General features: G+C 35.9%; 1 protein-coding gene across 6 annotated transcripts in view; it reads right to left on the reverse strand.

The window, feature by feature from the left end:
- SSBP2 (single stranded DNA binding protein 2) overlaps window positions 1-21,261 on the reverse strand; it is a 306,203-nt gene that overhangs the window by 214,710 nt on the left and 70,232 nt on the right. For all 6 annotated transcript variants that reach the window (XM_067731157.1, XM_067731154.1, XM_067731151.1 and 3 more), the window contains 2 exons: window positions 17,235-17,307; window positions 6,969-7,030 (listed from right to left, as the gene is read on the reverse strand). In XM_067731157.1, coding sequence (XP_067587258.1) covers window positions 6,969-7,030; window positions 17,235-17,307 — 135 coding nt within the window. The remainder of the gene's footprint in view (window positions 1-6,968; window positions 7,031-17,234; window positions 17,308-21,261) is intronic.

Genomic DNA, 21,261 nt, shown 5'->3' on the forward strand with positions numbered 1-21,261 from the left:
TGTCCTGGATGAGACAGCAAACACTTTGTTATCCTACCTTCTACCTCTGTACTCCAACTCATTTCCTGAGTAACCTATGGCAACCACCTCCTCACCCTACCCAAGCTGCCCTGCCAGTGATCCATGGATGCCTCAAGACAGACTGGACTCAGAAAAGACAACTTTTCTGAGTCATTTATATCTACTGTCTGGAATTAGCCACTCATGATGCTCAAAAGGGGGCTGTAATTAGTGTCTTATTAATAGTGGGCCACTAAATTCTGCTTCCTATTTAAGAAATAATATCTGTTACTGAGATGAGTACTGGTTACAATTCAGAAAACTTTAATTCTGAGTTTGATCTTGAGCAAATACTTTTGTTCCTTAGTTTTTTTATGTAAAGAGAAAATATCTGTTATGTATTTTACAGACTTTTGTGCAGATACAAAGATGATTTACACTAAAGTACTTTTAAAATAAGTATGAAGGTATTAAAAGTATTCTAGAAAAGTCTCATAGAGTTATTACGGCCAGAAAGAAAGTTTTCTTATTAAGTAAAATTTGCCTCAATTTCCTTTCTAATCCTTTGCATTTAATGGAAGATTCCATCAGTTTTTTTTTACAATGTCTTCTCCCCACCAAATCTTCCTCTGTATTCCACATTCCTTTCCTACTCTCCCAGACACATTTCGCTTCTCCCCTATAGCCTGACCACCTGTGTTCTTTGCTTTCTCTCTTGCTAATACTATTTATTCCCTTATCACTGTGATTATACTCTTCTTCTATCCTAGTTGTTGCCTACATTGTCTTATATTGATGTTTAGTTTAACTTAATTCAAGTAAATAATTAGCTACGCAATGCCTATTACAGGCAAGAACTAATGGGTAAGAACTAGTCTACCAATTACAAATATTATACCATTCTAGTAAGCCTGCTGACTAATTCCAATGCTATTATTTTCACATAAGTATTTGGTTATTCTTAGCTATACCTGATGGCATCGTTAGATTCTAAAATCATTAGAGTGCTAGCGTGCTGCAAGATTTGACTTTCCACTGCCAAGTGACAGAAACTGGATTCTCGTGATAATCTTAGTTATTAGTTTATTTTCTCTGCAATGTTATACATATTTAATTACAGGATATAAATACATGAGCCCAAAGTTACTTCAAAAGGTGTTTTACATATAATATTAAATAAAACTGAGTCACAGTTTCTGCCATTAAAACTTTAAATAGGAAGTTTCAAAAAGTGTGTATTTTTGAATTACACAAATCTAAAAGGACATTCATTTGAGAGGAAAGAAGTTTCTTGGCATTTTTATTTCTGAAATTCATGGAAGAGAGTTGGGAACTTTCATTAAAGCATACTAAGAGGAAATACGCTTTCAAAGGGATTTGATCAAGGTAAATGCGATGAACACAAGAGGGAGGCCTAAGAAATATGACAGCACTGCGGCATGGTGCAAACTGGGAAAGAAGAAAAGAAATGATAAGGGAAATCATACCAAAAACAAGAAAAACAGTTGCAGAAAGTAAAATCACAGACTTTCCTCTATCCCATACTAAAAGGAGAAATTCCCCTCCTCCTCTCTCTCCAAGGCCTTTGCCCCTCATCTCTTCTGTAGTTTATTCTGCATTTTTGTGCATGTTTATTGCTCTTTCATGCATCTTCAACCTCTCCTACTCTTTTCACCTCAATCTATATACATGCTCAAATCTATTCAATTTTAAAAATAAAAATGTTAGGTCCTGTTCCATTGTTAATCCTGAAACCACTACACACATCACCACATACTTCAACTACTCTCCATAAACCTGGAGCTGGAAAAATGAAATATAACAGCCTTCTAAATTTCACTTTCACTACTCCACTGAAACTGTTCTCCCCAAGACCACCAAAGTTCACTTTACTTCCCGATTCAGGAAAATACTTGTTGTTGTTTTTTTGTTTGTTTTTTTTTTTACTTTTACCTGCTGTAGATTTAATCTCGCCTTTGAATGCCTTTTCTGGTTCCCATACATTATTCTTTCCTGATTACCCTCCTTCCTCTCTAAGTATTTTCTTTTGAGGCTCCTCTTTATCCACCTACACTTAAAGGTTGACTTTCCCCAGAGTCCCAACCCCAGGCCCTGCTCTTACTTGTTACACTGGCAGTTTCACCCATGAACACTCTTTACTACAGTATAGTCTATGCTGATAATTCCCAAACCATTATGGGTCTGTCTCAGACCTACAGATCCAGAGCTCTGACTGTATAGGGCATCTCTCTCTGAATGTGACATAGGCATCTCAAAATTTAATCTGTCAGAGCTAAATCATGGTCTTTTTTCCAAAGCCTGTTGCTCTCTCTATACTCACTCACTCAATCAATGGCATCAGTGTTCATCCCACCAACCAAATCTAAAACTTGGCAACTTCTTCATTCACCTCCAATCTATTCCACTCAGTGTTCACTCTCTGGGGTCCATCACCTAATAACCTTTCAACTGGACAATAGCAACTGCCCTGTAAACTAGACTCTGCCTCTGCTCTCAATCATCTTCAATCCATGTCTATGGTAATGCCAAGTATCTAAAAGCACAAAGCTAATCATGTCATATACCTTGTTTAAAATTTTTGAGTTCTAGTCCAAAGTCCTTGATGCACTCCAAGACTTCATAGTCTGACCCCTGCCTTTGTTTCTAGCCTTATATTCTATCACTTCATAGTACTGCATCTACAATTCAACTGATCCAAGAGACCTGCCTTTCTTTGAATGCATGAGGATCACTTTTAAGATTTCATGCTAACCATTCCTTGCCCTAAATACCCTTTTCTCACTCAACTTTCAAATCAGCTCAGATTCACTTTCCCTGTGTAGCCTTTCCTACCTCTCCCAAGCTGATGTAAGTATTCCTCCTGTATTGCTATTATAACCAGTATATACCTCAGTTATAATACTATTAATTGTTTATCTCTCCTACTACTTAGTTCCTTGAAGGCAACATAATTTTGCATAGTAAATTTTTGGTGAAAAGGCTTAAACAACAGGAAAACTTCACCTGCAAATATTCTATAAAAGGCAGAAGTGAGGGCTTCCCTGGTAGTGCAGTGGTTGAGAGTCCGCCTGCTGATGCAGGGGACATGGGTTTGTGCCCCAGTTCGGGAAGATCCCACATACCGCAGAGTGGCTGGGCCCATGAGCCATGGCCGCTGAGCCTGCGGGTCCGGAGCCTGTGCTCCACAGCGAGAGAGGCCACAACAGTGACAGGCCCACGTACCGCAAAAAAAAAAAAAAAAAAAGAATAGATAATACATCAGTGGGACGGAAAAGAGAGCCCACAAATAGTCCCATATAAATATAGTCAACTGATCTCTGACAAAGGAACAAAGGCAATACAATGGAGCAAAGATAGTCATTTCAACAAATGATACTGCAACAACTAGACAACACCCCATGCAAAAAAAAAAGAACGTAGACACTAGAAATCCTTCACAAAAATTAACTCGAAGTGGATCACAGACCTAGATGTAAGGTATAAAACAATAAAACTCCTAGCAGTTAACTTACAAGAAAACCAAGATAACCTTGAGTATGGCAATGATTTTTTAGGTATAACATTAAAGGCACAATACATAAAAGAAATAATTGATAAACTAGGTTTTGTTAAAATTTAAAACTTCTGTTCTGCAAAGGGCAATGTCAAGATAATGAGAAGACGAGCCACAGACTGGGAGAAAATATATGCAAAACACACATCTGATAAAAGACTGTTATTCAAAATACATAAAGAACTCTTAAAACTCAACAATAAGAAAAAAAACAACTCAATTAAAAAATGGGCCGAAGACCTTAACAGATACCTCACCAAAAAAGATACACAGATGACAAATAAGCATATGAAAAGATGCTCCACGTCATATGTCATCAGGGAAATGCAAATTAATACAATGAGATACCACTACACACCTATTAGAATTGCCAAAATCTGGAACACTGATAGCAACAAATGCTAGCCAGGATGTGGAGCAACAGAAACTCTCATTTGTTGCTGGTGGGAATGAAAAATGGTACAACCAGTCTAGAAGACAGTTTGGCAGCTTCTTACAAAACTAAATATATTCTTAGCATATGATCCAGCAATTACACTCTTTGATATATACCCAAAGGAACTAAAAATGTATGACTACATAAAAACCTACACGTGGATGTTTATAACAGCTTTTTTCATAATTGCCAAGCTTGGAAGCAACCAAGATGTCCTTCAGTAGGTGAATGAATAATTAAACCATGGTATATCCAGACAATGGAATATTATTCAGCACTAAAAGAAAAGAGCTATCAAGCCATGGAGAAACTTTAAATGCATATAACTTAGTGAAAAAATCCAATCTGAAAAGGCGACATACTGTATGATTTCAACTAAATGACATTCTGGAAAAGGCAAAACTATGGAGACAATAAAAGGATCAGTGAGTACCAGGGGTGGAGGGTGGGTGGGGAGGGATGAAGAGGCAGAGTGTAGACTTTTAGGACAGTGAAAATACTCTGTATATTACTATAATTGTGGATACATGTCATTATACATTTGTTCAAACCCATAGAGTGTACACCAAAAATGAACTGTAATGCAAATTATGGACTTTGAGTGATTTAGTGTGTTAATGTAGGTTCATCAATTACAACAATGTACCACTATGGTGGGGAATGTTGATAATGGGAAGGCTATATATGTGTGGAAGCAGGAGGTATAAGGAAAATCTCTACCTTCCCCTCAATTTTGTTGTGAACCTACTGAAAACTACTCTAAAAGATAAATAAAGTCTTAATTTTAAAAAAAAAATCAAAGGGACCACTGAAACAGCTGAAAAAAAAAGTCAGGCCTCTGCTGGATTTAAGGCTCACAGTCATGGCTGGCTACACACAATGATCAGGAAAGCTTACGATCTGGGCAGTTTCCTGGAAGAGGGGATCCACAGCTTTTCATCAGTTCTCAGAGGACCCCATGACTTCAAAATTATTAAGAATCACTGATTTATATCAACAAAGTAGGCACCTCAAAAGGTACGTTAGTATTGATAGTTTTAGGGAAGAACATTAAAAACACTGAAAATAATGTACCTTTTGCATGTGCTAGATTTAAAGTAAAATAAATATGGTCTAAAAATATTTATGCTCATTATTTACAATTTCTTTGATATCTCTAAGTAAAAATTTCTTAAAATACCAAAACCACAGAGGAAGAGCTCCCCTGAATCTAACAGCCATAGAAAAAGGAAGGGCAATAGCAGATTTAAGAGCTATACCTTCTGATAGCAAAGACCAAAAAACTAAAGTCTGATGGAAGCAAAAAGCCAAAGTATTCAGTGAGTTTTTATCAACCATTTACAGTACGAGGATAGGTTAAATTCATGAGGAAGGGAGTAAAACAGAAATAGGTGCAAGAAATAGAATTAAATCTATAATGAAAAACTTTAAATCCTCATTTTGTTAACCCACTAATCCAATAGGGACAGACTTCTAAAGTGGTTTCTTGTGTCACTTTGCAGACCTAATAGGAAACATACAAAATATAAGGGTGTCAACAAGTGGGAAACTCAAATACATTCAGCAAATAATTAAGCGTTTCTAGTCTAGATCTAGATATCATAAATACAGACTATGTAAAATGAAAAACTGACTTTTATACCACTATATGTTACAAGAGGTCAGTCTTAAACCCCAGGAAAACAGCACAATGACACTGCTTAACTGCAGTGAACCGTTGTTCCAAATAAAGGAACAACTCTGAACCAAAGGACTGCACCTGTTCCTGCCATACGTATGCGAGACAAACAAGGGAAACCCACAACCACAACTGACCAAGTGTGGTTCTATTCACCATGGAACTTCTAGTAAAGCACGTTTTCAGGAGAGAGATTAAAAAGATGATGGCATGAAGTAACGGACCAAGGAAACCATGTGCACGGCACTAGAAGAGAGCTTTTGTTTTTTCTTTTGAATAAGATTCAAATCTTATTCAAGATTCATCTCTCATTTGAGAGATAAATGTATAAAGTACTGAACAGGAAATGCTCCTAACTGAAGAAATTTTTTAAAAATAAAAGAAAAAGAAAAGCCTAACTTGTCCATTTGAATACCTAGACTAACAACTACTGCTGTAGAAAAGTCATATACCCGGGCATACCTGTACCACAATAAAATTTATAAGTTCTGATATCAACTGGGCCTTTAATACTGACTGACCATCTTTGTGTACATTCCTAGTCAGTTCTAGCTCTGAGTCTATATAGAATTATTTCAAACTTTTTTGGACTATTCTCTCTCCTAAAAATTTACCACCATCACCACCACTACCTTCAATAGCCTTGGGTTTAGATGAGGTCACATGGGTGGGGCCCTCATGGGCAATTAGTGCCCTTATAAAAAGAGACACCAGAAAGCTAGTTAGTTAGCTAGCACGTGCTTGGTCTTTCTCTCTCATTCTCTGTTATGTGCTCGCTCTCTCTTTCTCTCTCTCTCTCTCTCTCTCTCTAACTCTCTCTCTCTCTCTCTCTCTCTGCCATGTGAGGACACAGTAAGAAGGCAGCCATCTACAAGCCAGGAAGAGAGTTCTCACCAGAAACAGACCATGCTCAGCCGCTTGATCTTGGATTTCTAGTCTCCAGAACTGTGTGAAAATAAATTTCTGTTGTTTAAGCCACCCAGTCTATGGTATTTTATTATGGTAGCCAGAGCTGACTAATACAATATCATACTTATAGCTGGAGATTCCACACACTGGTCACAATTCCAGCTTGATTTACTAGAAGTATCTTTAAGTTAAATAACATTAATGCTGGTTTTGAGTTTATTTGTTTTTTATTTTTCTAAGTGCCACCTTTCAGAAAATAATTGTAGAAAATGATAAAGTATAAGCGAGAGGCATGAAATCATAAACAGGTACAGTGCAGGCCTACTGAAATGCATCATCAATCTAGTGAAAATGGAATTAAAGATACTTACCACCACCAAGAATGTAAGAATCCTGGTGGTTCCCCCAATGTGATGTTTTTTTCCCATCTTATCTAAAATGAATAAAAGAGATATTAAATACTTTCCTAATAATACTTCTCACACATATTATAAAGCAATATTTTTTCCATTTAAAATATTATGATAATATATAATATTTTCATGTTATTCTTTACTCAAGTTTTAAAAATACTCATTTTATATTGCGATTTGCTGACTGGATAGTTTGAGAGAAGATGCCACCATTATTTTCCTGAATTTGCTTCCCATTGTGCCATAATTTCAGAAGATATTTCAGGATCCTAAGGCACATTAAAATCACCATTATTAACACCAATATGAAAATCAGTTATCACCACTAACCCAGAAATTTGCAAGAGACTGGGCTTAATATGTAGACTCTAAATTATACTCTAAGTATTGAATTTTTTAATAAGTTCCTTATTTGAGGGGATGGGAGTAAGAAGGCATATGACTTTCATAAGAATTTTTAAAAGATGGTGACATAAAACTTTCCAATTATTTATATTTCAGATGAGTTGGAGTTCACTATAATAAACATTTAAAACAAGGTCAATATTCTCAAAATTACAAGTTCTGACTAAATGCCTTTACAAATTAAATTTAAAAACTGGAAAGCTGTGTGGGTGCTTATACAGTGCCTTTTTTAAGCATTGGATCACAGTCAACAGAAAGGATAAAAATCTTTGCATTCAGGGAGATAATAATTTAGTAAGGAAGATAGATCATAAACAAGCAAACAAACAAAAATAGGGAATTGTATTTACATTAGAAATAGAAGGTGACAAATGCTGTGGAGGAAAACAAAACAGTGAAGGAGGATAAAGAGAAAAGGTAAATGTAAGTTATAATTTTAGCTAAGGTGATCCAGCTTTGAAAACAAACAATCCTTATGTATAAGTATATCCTGTAGTTTTTAAATAATTAAAAATATTTAACAATACTCCAATCAATAAAATGTGCCCACAGGCCCTTAACACTACTAGGAAGTAAACAACTATAATTATAGATTTCAAAAAATTCAAGGAATCCTTTCTATCACTTACTATGGAAGAAGTTATCCCAAAAGGATAAAAACCAAAAACATTTAAAAATGAAAACTCAAGAAGTGGCCCTAAATGTAAAAAAAGAAAAAAAATCAAAACCTCTCTAAGGAAGAGATGCAAAACTTAAGTGCAATTAAAATAACTGAAACTGATTACATGTTTAGAGTTCTTATGTACACAAAATATAAACCACTGGGAACCTTGACATAGACAAGTAATTTGCTCTCAAAAAACAAATGAAATTTCTAAAGATTAGAAAATTATATATGTGATAACCAGTTTTAAAAAGAGGGCTTCCCTGGTGGCACAGTGGTTGAGAGTCCGCCTGCCGATGCAGGGGACACGGGTTCGTGCCCCGATCCGGGAAGATCCCACATGCCGCGGAGCAGGTGGGCCCGTGAGCCATGGCCGCTGAGCCTGCGCGTCCAGAGCCTGTGCTCCGCAATGGGAGAGGCCACAACAGTGAGAGGCCCGCGTACCACAAAAAAAAAAAAAAAAAAAGAGCTAAAACGTGAAACTCTAGCAATTAATGAACTTGAATTTATAAAGTCTAAATGTGATCTATGAACCAGAACATGTTATATAAATGTAAGCCAGATCCTAGCTTGAATTCTCCTAAGCAGTAACACTCAAAAAAAATTTTTAATCTATACTACCTTTTATCCGATAATTTCAGTTGATCAATATTCTATCTTTTTGGTTCATGAAAAAATAAGGAATGGTACTTAATGAATCTTATGAGAATTAAAACTCTGATGTCCTGCTACAGTTATAATTTAGTCAGAAACCTGTGTCTCATGTTTCTCTCAATCCTTTCTCTTACCATTTTTTCACTAGTCTTCTTGAAAGGGCATAATAATGGACCTCACAGATGTGCCCCAGACACACTAATATTCCTAACCCCTGGAATCATCCTAAGCATAAAAACAGTAAGTTTTTTAAAGCAGTGTCCTTATGTTTCATCTCAGTTCATCCTGACTTTACATAATACAACTGTGAAATAATTAAAAGGAGAATGTGAGATGACTTATGAAGAGTCAAAATAGCATGACTAGCTCTCAGTGCCAGACTGTGCTGGAGGTTGGATTAGACTCACAGTCTAAATGAGTCCCACTGCACCACATCAGCTACTAAGCAGTCTCCTTCCTGTACCTTCACAACTTCCACAACCAATCATCAGCTATTTCAGGAGATAAGGTACTCTAGGAAAATAACTATAAGATTTATATTTGATATGGTCTTTCACAAGAGGAAGTCTGAAGGTAATGCATCTGTATTTTAAACAGTATTACATCTTATTATTCCTAAGAGAAATTCAAAATGTTTCACATACATCATCTTTTTCATCCTCAAACATTCTTTACTATATCATAAGTAAACTTCATCTTTCTCACTTAAATTGCAAGTCTGTGGCAGAAACAGCTAAAACTTTGGTCCATCATACTGAAGTTAACACAAAACTCACAGTTATTCAGTGAACAACAACTACCGTTTTAGGTATTTGCAAAGAAGAGATGGTTATACATAGGAATATGTTTCCATAGTGAATGGCATTTTTTGCTTCCAAACTAATTACTACTCTAGATATTACTTGTTTAGAGAAAGCATGAGATGATGCTCAAGAAAACAGAACCTGATCTATAGAAAACTTTGGCACATTTACTGCAGCATTTTTAGAAACAACGAAAATTAGAAACAACCTGAAAAACATTCACCAATAGTGAATGTAAAATAAATTTTCATGCTTAAATACTACAGAACAGTGTGTAATCATTTAAATGAATAAGATATATCTACATGGAAAAAGAGCCATGCTATATTGGTTTTTCAAGCTGGAGATAACACAAGGTTGGAGAACAAATACATATAGTATAAAACCTTTCCTGTTTAAAAAAGAATGTGTGAATATGTACGTGTGCATTTGGGTGTATGCATATTAAAAATGACACCAAACTTACAACTATTATCTCTGGAAAAAGCTAAAGGAAGACTTTCATTTTAAAATCATATTCGCATCCACATATGTAGTTTAATTTTTTTAGCAAAAGTGTATTAATGATGGATGGGGTTGAGGAATAGCCAGAAAATACTTCTAAATGTCAACAGTCATTTTAGAAACAATTCTTCTACTATTTATGAAGAGGCATTTTCTGTTGTACTGAGTTTCATGGGCTTCAGGCTTGTTTAGGTGTTTAAGCGGCATCTATGCAAACAATCTCTCTCTCTTTATTCTATTTTTCCTTCTTGCATTATTCCAGGCCCAATGTGTAGTCCCTAGTCCTTAGGCTTTTTGCTGTTTAATCATCCACCTCCCTTCCTTCCGACATTAGTCCAGCTAAAGACCATATTCTCCTGTAACCTTGTAAATCCCAAGGCCAATTCCCACTGCCATACTCTGCATCTGAGGGCCTTGCCTGTGATTATGCAGTGTCTCTATCATATGATCTAGTGTTTTCAGCATTTCTATGTAAATGCACAGCCAAACATTGAATCATGAATGAAAGGTGTATTGGCAAGAGTAAGACATGCCATATGGTTTATAACTGAAAATTATAAATTACAAACTATCACTATCTGATAGCAATTCTTCTTCTAGGAATTTATTCTATAAATGTGGTCACATGTAAAAAATTATAAATGAAACAATTTTCATTGAAGCATCATTTGTAATTGCAAAAGACTGGAAACAATCTAAATGTCCATCAGTAGGGGGCTGGTGAAATATATTACGGCACATTTCATAGAATGAAATACCCTACAACCACAAATAGAGAATTATAAATTTAATGAACCAATATAAAACAACTGAAGTCAAACAAGTGAAACAAAAATCAAAGCACAGAACAGAGTGTATAATAAAAAAACATTTGTGATACACACACATACAAACATACACACACACACACACACACACATTTACTTATCATCTCATCATCATTTGCTTCCAGCAAGGTATACTGGTCAGTTACCTATTATCTCTCAGCCCGAAACCCACCCTTCCTATACTCCATTCTACACTTGGTGCTTGGATTCTGAAAATTACATTTCCTAGGCTCCTTGCCAGCCAGTTTCCTGTTAAGTTCTGCTATCAGGGGACACTAGTAGGAGATCAAAAGGCAGGAGGAAGAAGAGAAGTTTCCTGCCCCTGGCTCCAAAAGTGTAGTCGCTGGTTGCAGCAGGAGCAACAAAGCCGAGGTGGGGCAATTCTGGATGTCGACAGCACCTTTTCTGGGGGGTTCCAGCCTCGTCAATGTAGGACCACTTTAGACGGTCAAGAGCATCTCCAACAGCACAGCAGTTCATGTGAAGCTCATGGGATACAAACTTTACAGAGTATTCCTAAATCCTTTCATACTTTTTGAAAACCAATATTAAAAAAATTAATACCCTGAATGGATAAAGCTAGTTCCTCTGTTAAGAAAAGAATGCATACCTATGTACACATTTGTTGCCAGACAAAATCCTGAGACTTCTAATTTAGATATAATCCACCGTTCCTACTAATTTTCTAAAACCTTCCATGTATAGAAGTATTGGTGCATCCATACAACTAAACTAAATGTAAAAAAAAGTAAAAATTTTTACATTCTAATTTAAAAAATTAAAGCTGACAGATGTATAACAGGAAGAAAAATCTGACTGTACTTTGAAGCAGATATAATCCAAAACTGTGCTGTTCAACGTGGTACTCATTAACCACATGTGGCTCTTTACATTTAAAACTAATTGAATATTCCTCAATTGCTCTAGCCACTTTTCAAGGGCTCAGTAGTCACATGTGACTAGTGGAGAACTTACTATACAGCAGAGATTAGAGATCATTTCCAAAATCATGGAAAGTTTTATTGAATAGTCCTGCTTTGCTTTAGAAGGAAGGTAGAAGTCCTCTTAAAAAGGAATACTCTTTATTGGGAAAACTCCTTGATGCATATGAAGGAAACAGGAAAGTTAAGGCAAAGAAAAGGTATCAGCCACAAGGAGGAGAAGCAGCAGGGCTGTAATACTTAGTGAGAGCAAGAAATCACAGCAAGAGAACCATACTGTCCTCCCTCCCCCTAGTAAGCTCCAGAGATGTTGGAGAGGACTTGAGACAACCTATTATATTAGGGATTAGAACTGGAGCTATTTTGCTAGAAAAGGTAACCCCAGGAGGTAGGAGGATTGTGGGCCATCCAGGTGACAGATACTTGGAGCACACACGTGCACGTAGGATATGTATTTATACTTGTACTCTAAAGAAGTAAACTACACAAGATAGAAAAGAGGGGAATTCCTTGGCAGTCCAGTGGTTAGGACTCAGGACTTTCACTGCCAGGGCCCAGGTCCAATCCCTGGTCAGGGAACTAAGATCCCACAGCAAATAAAAAAAAAAGAGAAGAATCAGTCAAGTATTAAAATAACACCTTTCAGCACTTACCACATGCCAGGCCCTTCAAATCACTTTACATGTACTAACTCATTTAAACCTCAGCACCACTTTAAAGTATTATTATGATTATCTTCTTTTGATAATTAAGAAAACTGAATAAGTAAATATAATGTAGAACACAATTCAAATCCAGCAGTGTGGCCCTAAAGTGATTGCTCTTACCCACTACACTATGTTGCCTCCAAATTAAAGTTCAAGAAACAGGTAAGGTAAGGAAATTATTATTACTATTTTCTCTCTTCATATAGGTGGAAAAATAAACAGAACAGAATTTTGGAGTCTATGGAGTTCAATAATTTAGCATTCCTAATAAAATCTGAAGAAACAATCCATTAGATATTTTTAAGCTTCTATTTCTGGCTAACTTATTGGCTAATTTATGGCAAATAAGGGCTAGTAATACAGTATAAACAATGTAAAATTTTTAAGAAGAGAAAAAAAACCTATATCTCTGCAACAACACTCTAATTCTTAATTTTATTTGCTACAGACACCAAGCCTCATTCTGAGGCATGAATACCATACAAAATTTCCGGAACAAGCAGGAATTACCTTTGCATAATGAAATAATATAACGCAGGAAAAGAATCATTTTTAAAGAACCCAAAATAACAAAAATTGATATAGCATTGTAAAGAAGATTTCTTAGCATTCTGTTTATAATTATTGAATACTGAAGGATAAAGAAATATAAAGCAGAGGAGGGGCTCTGTATTGAGAATATTTCTAAAGAATATTCCATTTTGTCCTCTTGGTGGTAAGAAAATGAAAAGTCATACAAACTACATTTAGGATTCAGGTAGTGGTTTAGGATCTATGATGAATCAGAGATAACAATGAGATTTAACACAGCCTGGCTAGAGAAACGTTTTAATTTCTACTATTATCCCAATGTTATCTCTTTTAACTAAGAAAAAAAAAATAGTTGGGCTAATAGTGCCCTACTATTCAGACTGATAACAAAAGCTATCAGAAGCAGTCCAATTTCTGACAGGCTAGGCCAAGGGCACTATAAGAAAGGCTAAGCCCAACTGAGAGATTAGGCTGCTGAGATACACATCTTACTTGTTCAGATGATGCCTGGAGTTCCAACTTGACCTTCTCACAACTTCATCCAGAAAGCAAACCCGTATAAATGAAAGAGGTGGCCCAGCACAGTAAATCCTGGCTCACAAGGGCTCATTAACATCATAGTCATTCATATCCTCATTCACCCTGAGGGAGAATGCCGAAATTGGAAGAAGCATTCTACTTTGCCTTGAACCAGGGTGAGAACATCGAATACTTGAGTAATTGGTGCCACTTTAGTCATTTCCTTTTTATCACAAATACCCAAACCAAATAAATAGGTCCCCCTGATTTTTAAGTTCCTTGTATAACAGTTCTGAATCAGGTAAAAATCTGGGTATAGAGTAAGAATTTAGATAAGATGGTCCTTCACTACTCAAATGACTTAAGAAGTCATTCTACAATGAGCAGTCTTAAATTTTCCAGATGATCCAAGTGAAAGGAAGAGAGAAAGCAATGCTAAATAGGGTACAGAGCTCTAAAAGATTACATTCTCCTTTCTTTGTTGTCCATAGTTAAAGAGGATGGGTACTGCCATTCACATAGACACTGCAGTACAAATCTAAAGATGCTATTCTTTTACTTAAAAGAATAAAAGTTCTCTTTTGCCGAGAAGTTAAGTCCAAGCTTCTTGGCAGAATATGCAAAGGCTTTCAGGTAAGAATGCACTATCAGCACAGAGAGGTGGAGCCCTGAGAAAGCTTTCCTAGAAAAAGCTACTTCTAAGCTAGTCAAGGAGAGAAGGGGAGGAGGTTTTAGGCAGTGAACAGCACCGAATAATGCCCAGATGAGAGGAGGCTTCTGGTATGTATAGGCAAACACGAGCAGCTGGTATTATGGAAACTTAAAATATGAGGGAGGACAATATAGCAAGCTATTGAAATTTAACCAATTGAAATTACAGTCAACCCTTTCTATCTGTAGGTTCCACATCCACAGATTCAACCAACCACGGAGAGAAAATACTTGGAAAAAAAATTCCAGGAAGTTGCAAAAAGCCAAACTTGAAATTGCTTCCTATGGGCAACTGTTTACTTATCATTTACATTGTACTTACATCTATTACACAGCATTTGCACTGTTAAGTATTAGAAGTAACCTAGAGACGATTTAAAATACATGGGAAGATAAGTGTAGGCAATGTGCAAACACTGCTATTTTATATAAGGGACCTGATCTCTGTGGATTCTGGCATCCACAGCAGTGGGGTAGGGGTGGGGAGGTCCTAGAACCAATACCCAGTGGATACGGAGGGACGACTGTATCTAGAACTCTAGGGTATACTCAGCAATGGCCTATTACAAATCTACCTCCAGACTTCCATTTTAAAATCAAGGTAATTTCGTATTTTATCTTCTATTATTTTTATTTTTAAATAACTATACAAATATATATACATATATATTTCTTGTTTTAAAAAATCCTACAAGTAAGGATAAAATTCCCCTCTGATTCCTTTAACATCCCCACTCCCACCAACAACTAGTCTGGAATGTATATTCTTTCAGACCTTCACTATACTTCACATTCATAAGTATGTACCCACAAAAATATATACGATTGCTTTATGTTCAACGATTTCCATGTAACTATTCTGGGAATCACATACACCCATCTCCAAAGTCCAGTAATATTGTGTCTTCCTGGTGACAATAGTTTAATTTCAGCTTAACTGATTCCTCTTGTGAAATTGAACCAGCTTAATAATTCAGAGATATCCTCAGTTTTGTATTCCAAATGCAGCCGGAGAAAATAAAGTCATGGTAAATACTTGTTTAAAAACGTGTAAATCTCTTCTGGAATTATAATTTTATTTTTACCAAGTAGCTCTAGAAAAGCTGTATATCCATTGTCCATTGAGTCAGAAGCATATCAGTACAGTATCTAGTTATCTGTTCAATCCACATAACTTATTTGAGCCCTAGTACCTGAACTTCCTTAAATAAGTTAGCAACTTTTTTCTTTTTTGATGAAGTGATTATTAGTGTTGCTCAGAAAAAATATTCTTGGGAACCCCTGAGGACTCAGAAAATTAAGCCAATCCAAAATGGTCCTTGATTTAAGGAAAGTGACCAGTAAATTCTTTTATCAAGTTTTCAAATGCATTAAAATAAAACTTGAAAATCTCCATAAGCAGATTTAGTTTCTTTTAAATATAAGTTGGCAGTGATTAAGAATATAATTATTAAAAGCATCCTCTTTGCAATCTCAGTCACTTTATAATATCAAACAGTGAATGTGACTCAGAAAGGTTATAGACCAAAGTCTTCTAATTAATTATTTAATGAGATATGGATACGTTAAACTTCTGTTTTGATTTAAATAAACTTTGAAATCACATTTTTATTACATTGCATACATTACTTCTGTAGTAAAACAACTGACTTCTTAAGTTCTGAGCATACCTCTCAATTTTCTTACTTGCAAACAGGCCCTAACAGTTCACATATATTAATTAATTAGATGAAAGATTGGGGGGCTACATGTGTTTGTTTACTTGTGTGCTTGTTGGAGGATAGTGAATCTCAAGAAGGCTGTACCTCAGGCAGGGCACTTTGGTCAAGGGGTTGCCCGTCATATCCCTGATCTGGAAGGGGCAAACTAGTGAGATCACTAAAGACAATGTAATTTTGATCAGCACTGTCCCACAGAAACATAACCATATGCCACATATGAGAGCCACAGATGTAATTTAAAATTTTCTAGTAATTACATTAAAAAAGAAAAATAATGTTAGTAATTTTATTTTGTCTAATATATCCAAAATATTATCATTTCAATGTGATCAAAAATTTTAAATTATTGATACTTTATATTCTTTTGTTCACGCCAAGTGTTCAAAATCCAGTGTGTACCTTCATACTTACAGCACTTCTCAACTGCATTAGTCATATTTCAAGTGCTCAAAAAGTCATATCTGGCCAGCGGCTATCATACTGGACAGCACAGATATAGAGGGGAAACCAGGGGCTTTGGAATTAACCTAAGGTTTGAATTCTAGTTCCATAACTTACTAAGCTATGTGACCATAAGCTAGTAATATAAACTCCCTGAGCCCTGTAGTTCTTATCAGTAAATCAGGAATAATACCATATGCCTTGCAAATTTCTTATAAGAACTATAGATAATATAATATTTATTATAATTATAGATAATATGCCTGGCATATATATAACTCAATAAAATCCTCCTCATCCTCATCATTATATAAATTAGAGAAGGAAAAAGTAACATTGCATGAGAGCTCAAAGTTTAAAATATTGTGACGGAGAAAAATAGAAAGAGAAACAAGAACTTGAAGCAAGATTATCAAAATGTTTTCTAACGGAAGTTTCAGCCGTCAATCCACTATTATCCACATAAAATAAAAACAAAAACCATATTTTCCAAAATTGTGAATAATGCCAAAATAAGATATTGCTAAAACTAGAGATATGATGGTGTTTAATGGTTCTATTTCTACAGGGAAAAAATGGCTATATAGTTGAGTAGAAGGTTATTTGCATGGACATGGAATTTTGGGATACTAAAAATGCTTACAAACAATCTACAAAGAGTATATTATGCATTCTGATAACTGAGCATTCATTATATAATACATAATGATATTTTTTTCATATAATTGTTACAGTGTATTTTTCATTCACTTACATAGGATATCAAAATACAATGCAGAAAATATCCAAAACATACCTCTGATAAAAATGTCTGGGCCGATTTCTGAGCTCCTACATGGAGCAGATATTCATATACGTAGAGTGCTAACCTGTAAAATGAATAAAATATTTATTGAGAAGAGGTATATTTAAAATTCATTCTTTAAATAATGCACACACCTTTTCATTAGAGAAATATTTTTCACAATAGCAGTGACAGAAAATCAACTCTTCCAACATCTTTTCAATGGGAGTTTATACACATATGTTCAGAAAGAACTTTAATTAAAATAGGACGCAAAAGAGTAAGACACATAATATCTTCTCTTGGCAAGAAACACCTAAATATGGATTTTTGTCTTGGATCATCTAACTTATCAAGCCCTCAATTCCCTTTGTTATACCTAATATGAATTAGTAACTTAGAACCAAACATTAATAATTCCCATAACCTACTTGAAGGTCTAATTATTAGTAAAACAAATGAATTAAGTTATTGGACCTTTACAACAACACTATATCCTTCCAACTTTCTGGTGAATGTTAACATAAACTCCAGCTGTTTACATATCCGTATGCCAAAATGGGTGTTGAATGTCCAATTTTAATATATTTGTTCAGGCACTCTCTCCTTATTCTTTAGTTTAGATTGTTAAACCAATAATATTTTAGTTTAAAAGAAATTCAAATGAACAGCAAATCACAGCATTAAGTAAACTTTAAAGATACCAGATTATATTAAGCATTTGGGTGCTTATAGTTTAAAGGTTAACACAGAAGTAAATATAAATTTATCACTCAGATACAGAATATTAAGTATGCACTATACATTTATACTACTCTCATTACCTTGTGGATTCAGAATTTTAAGCTACACCATGTGGCTCAATTTTAGTTAAGCTGTTAACAAAATATTATTCATAAACCCAAATTAGTCTGAGGCAGTATTTTTAATAATATCTTGGACTGATGCCCGGATAGCTCACAACAGTTCAGTTTCTGCTACACTGTATTTACCAATATTGAGCCAGGTTTACAGTAAACAAAACAATGTAACAATAACCACAGTTCTGTAGAGCTACTCCATTTCTCTTGCCAAGTGAATTTATGATTATTAAAGACTGATGGCATTTGCAAAACTGAATATTTTCCCGAAAACATAACATGTATTTGTCATGAAAAGGGAAAGCCTGTATATAATCACTTGCTCTGTCCATTTAATTCTTTCTCCATTCCCAAACTGCCAAACTCTTAAGATGAGAATTATTCTGTAGTTACTAAGCACCATGAGCAGACATCTGTTAAAGTTACTCATAGATGAAAATATGTTGTTGACGGTGAGTAGACGAATATAATTTAGAAACATCTCCCATTCTCTTCAAGTTGAATGCCACTTCCTGGATCAGTGCTTCTCAACTCTTTCTCTACTCTAACACATGTAGTATGTCACATCCCTGTGTGATGCTCCCTGAGGAAGGTTCATACCCCAAAGTATGTCATATGGGATATTGGAATTGAAATGTTCCTGTAGTTTCAAACAAACAAGCCCAACTGGTGATTCTTATCACACATTCTTCAAACACACATATCCCACATACTCTTGTCTCTCACTAACTACTTCCAAACCCATCACATGATTCCCGACCATGATGGCAGATTTCACCTTGAAAAAAAAAAAAAATTTGTGAATTTCTCCTGGAGAGACTGAAGCCTCAAAATTGCCTGCCAGTGGCAGTGTGGCCCTACTGCGTATGGCCCTAGAGCCTCGGGTTATTCCTTGTGGGTTGTAAAATCTTGGACCTAGAGCCAAACCAGTGGTGCAGTCTGGACAAGAAAGCCAGGCCTAAGTCAAAGGCTCAGCAGTAAGGATGTTCCACCAAGCCTGGAGAAGTTGGAAGTGAGAGGCACTGAGTGAAGCAGAGGCACCATGGTGGGTCTGGGGGTGGGGGGTGGGGGGTGCAATAACAGAACAGACCCCAGAACAGTCAAGGCCAGAGCACAACTGTTGCTGTGTCCTTGCAATAAACACCATTCCTTAAAGTTAAGCAAGCCACTTCCTTGTAATCTCTTCTTTGTAATATTAAAGGAGATAATATATTTCTTCTATGTTTTCCCCCAATTAATTAGGCAGCAAAAAGTATATCTCTTTACAAGTAGAATTTAAAGCAACAATCTCCTCTCTCTCAATGGGTTCAGGACAGTGATTCTCAAAGACATATTGGCGGAGGCACAAAATCAATGGGGGGAAGGGGTTTCAAACCGCAGAACTAAAGATTTTGAAGCATCTTCCTAGGGGTGTGCTTGTCCTCCTACCCTTAGAATCTGAGCTGTAGCAGGACATCGTATTATTATCAACAGGATGATAAAATGGGACAGGGCTGAGAAAATCTATCTATAACACCGCCTCATATATCCATGTTCTGTAACTCCCTTGAACAAAATGAACGCTTCCCAGGCAGTCAGGACCTACTCCAGAGAGAGTGGCAGGGAGCATCATATCGGTGAACAGTTAATCAACTCTACTGCCTTGATGACTCCAGAATACATCACTAGCAAATCTCCAACATTTTAACTACTACCTCTGTGCATAGGATTTTCCAAACCTATGTCTTTAGCCCTATCCTCTCTACCAAGCTCCAAACCTGCTTCTCCAAATTACTGTTTGAAATTTCTAGCAAGATAGCTCTCTCTTAACTTGACCATGTCCAGAGTTAAATTCACCTTCTCCCTCTATTTACAGTACCTGTGCTCACTTTCAATGAAACATAATTTCTGAGTCTGTTTCCTCATTTGTAAAATGGGCAGGATACTTTCCTTGTAGTATCCTTGAAAGGATCAGAGAGCACAGTAAATAGTAACAATGACTGCAACAGTTTCAGCTAATTCTGTTACACATTATATTACCAAGTCACATACTGGATTCCAACACCACAGCCTCTCTCACATTTGCCATTCCTTTCTAACCTCCCTCCTGCTCCTGAAGAACCAGTAGGAGCCACAATAGGAGTATTTGTTCAACCTTCAGATACAGATACTGTGTATTTCCCATTAGGTGCCTACAATAGAGGCATTAGGGCCACCAGAAATAAGAACCTCCAGAAGGTTCTGGGGGAAGAACCCCGCAATAAATTATCTGTGTATGAATACAAATGATTCCAGGGGAGTGAGGACTGACACTTGTCCATCCGTGCAGATGAATCATAGCATGGTCCCTTACCTAGTGACAGGAGATCATCAAACATTTTATTCGGATTCAATTTCTACTGGACAGTGAAAATTTAAAAATAAATATTGAATATACAAATATTTAAAATGTGTACACTCTCATATTAACATTTTCATTTTCCTTTTTAGGATCTTTAAGAGATTTAACTACTTTTGATAAAGTACAGAGTGCCTATTTAATCTAGTGGCTTATAATGTGATCCAATTTCACAGAAAAAAATTAATAATCATGCAGTAAGAGTTTGTTTGCAGAAAGTAGACACAGACTTTTTTTTTAAACATTGATTAATGAAAAAGCATATCAGTGATTCATGGATCATATATGCCTTTAAATTATCTTCATTTCATTCTAAATTTCAAATAGATACCAACGAATGAGTTAACAAAATCATGACCAGGAATTCTAGAGAGGAATGCAAAGCCAGAATGCAAAATGTATCTGAAACAGCTCAAGACCTTCTGTACTCCCTGGTTACTGCAGGCTCTTAAGCTTTAAAAGTAAGAGCAAAGGTAGAGGTTAAAATGGGAAGAGAACTGAGAATAGCCAAAGCCTGAGCCCACCTGCCACTGCCCTCAACACAGTAATTGCATATCACCTACACATGTGATGCACGCTCAACTCACTGTCCCTCAGTTACACACATATACACTCATGGGTGCCATCGAAGGCAGAACGGAAAAGTCAACCACCACTGATAAAACTTCACAATTCAAATTCTATCAATCTCTAATTCTGATAGGGTCAAATCTATCGATATTTCAACTAGACTTCATGGATTCAAAATCTCTAATAAATTTGGATGTTGACCAGTCTACAGTTTAACTTTTTAACCTATTTA

The sequence above is a fragment of the Pseudorca crassidens genome, chromosome 3 (genome assembly GCF_039906515.1).
Source record: "Pseudorca crassidens isolate mPseCra1 chromosome 3, mPseCra1.hap1, whole genome shotgun sequence".
In the NCBI taxonomy this organism is placed as follows: domain Eukaryota; kingdom Metazoa; phylum Chordata; class Mammalia; order Artiodactyla; family Delphinidae; genus Pseudorca; species Pseudorca crassidens.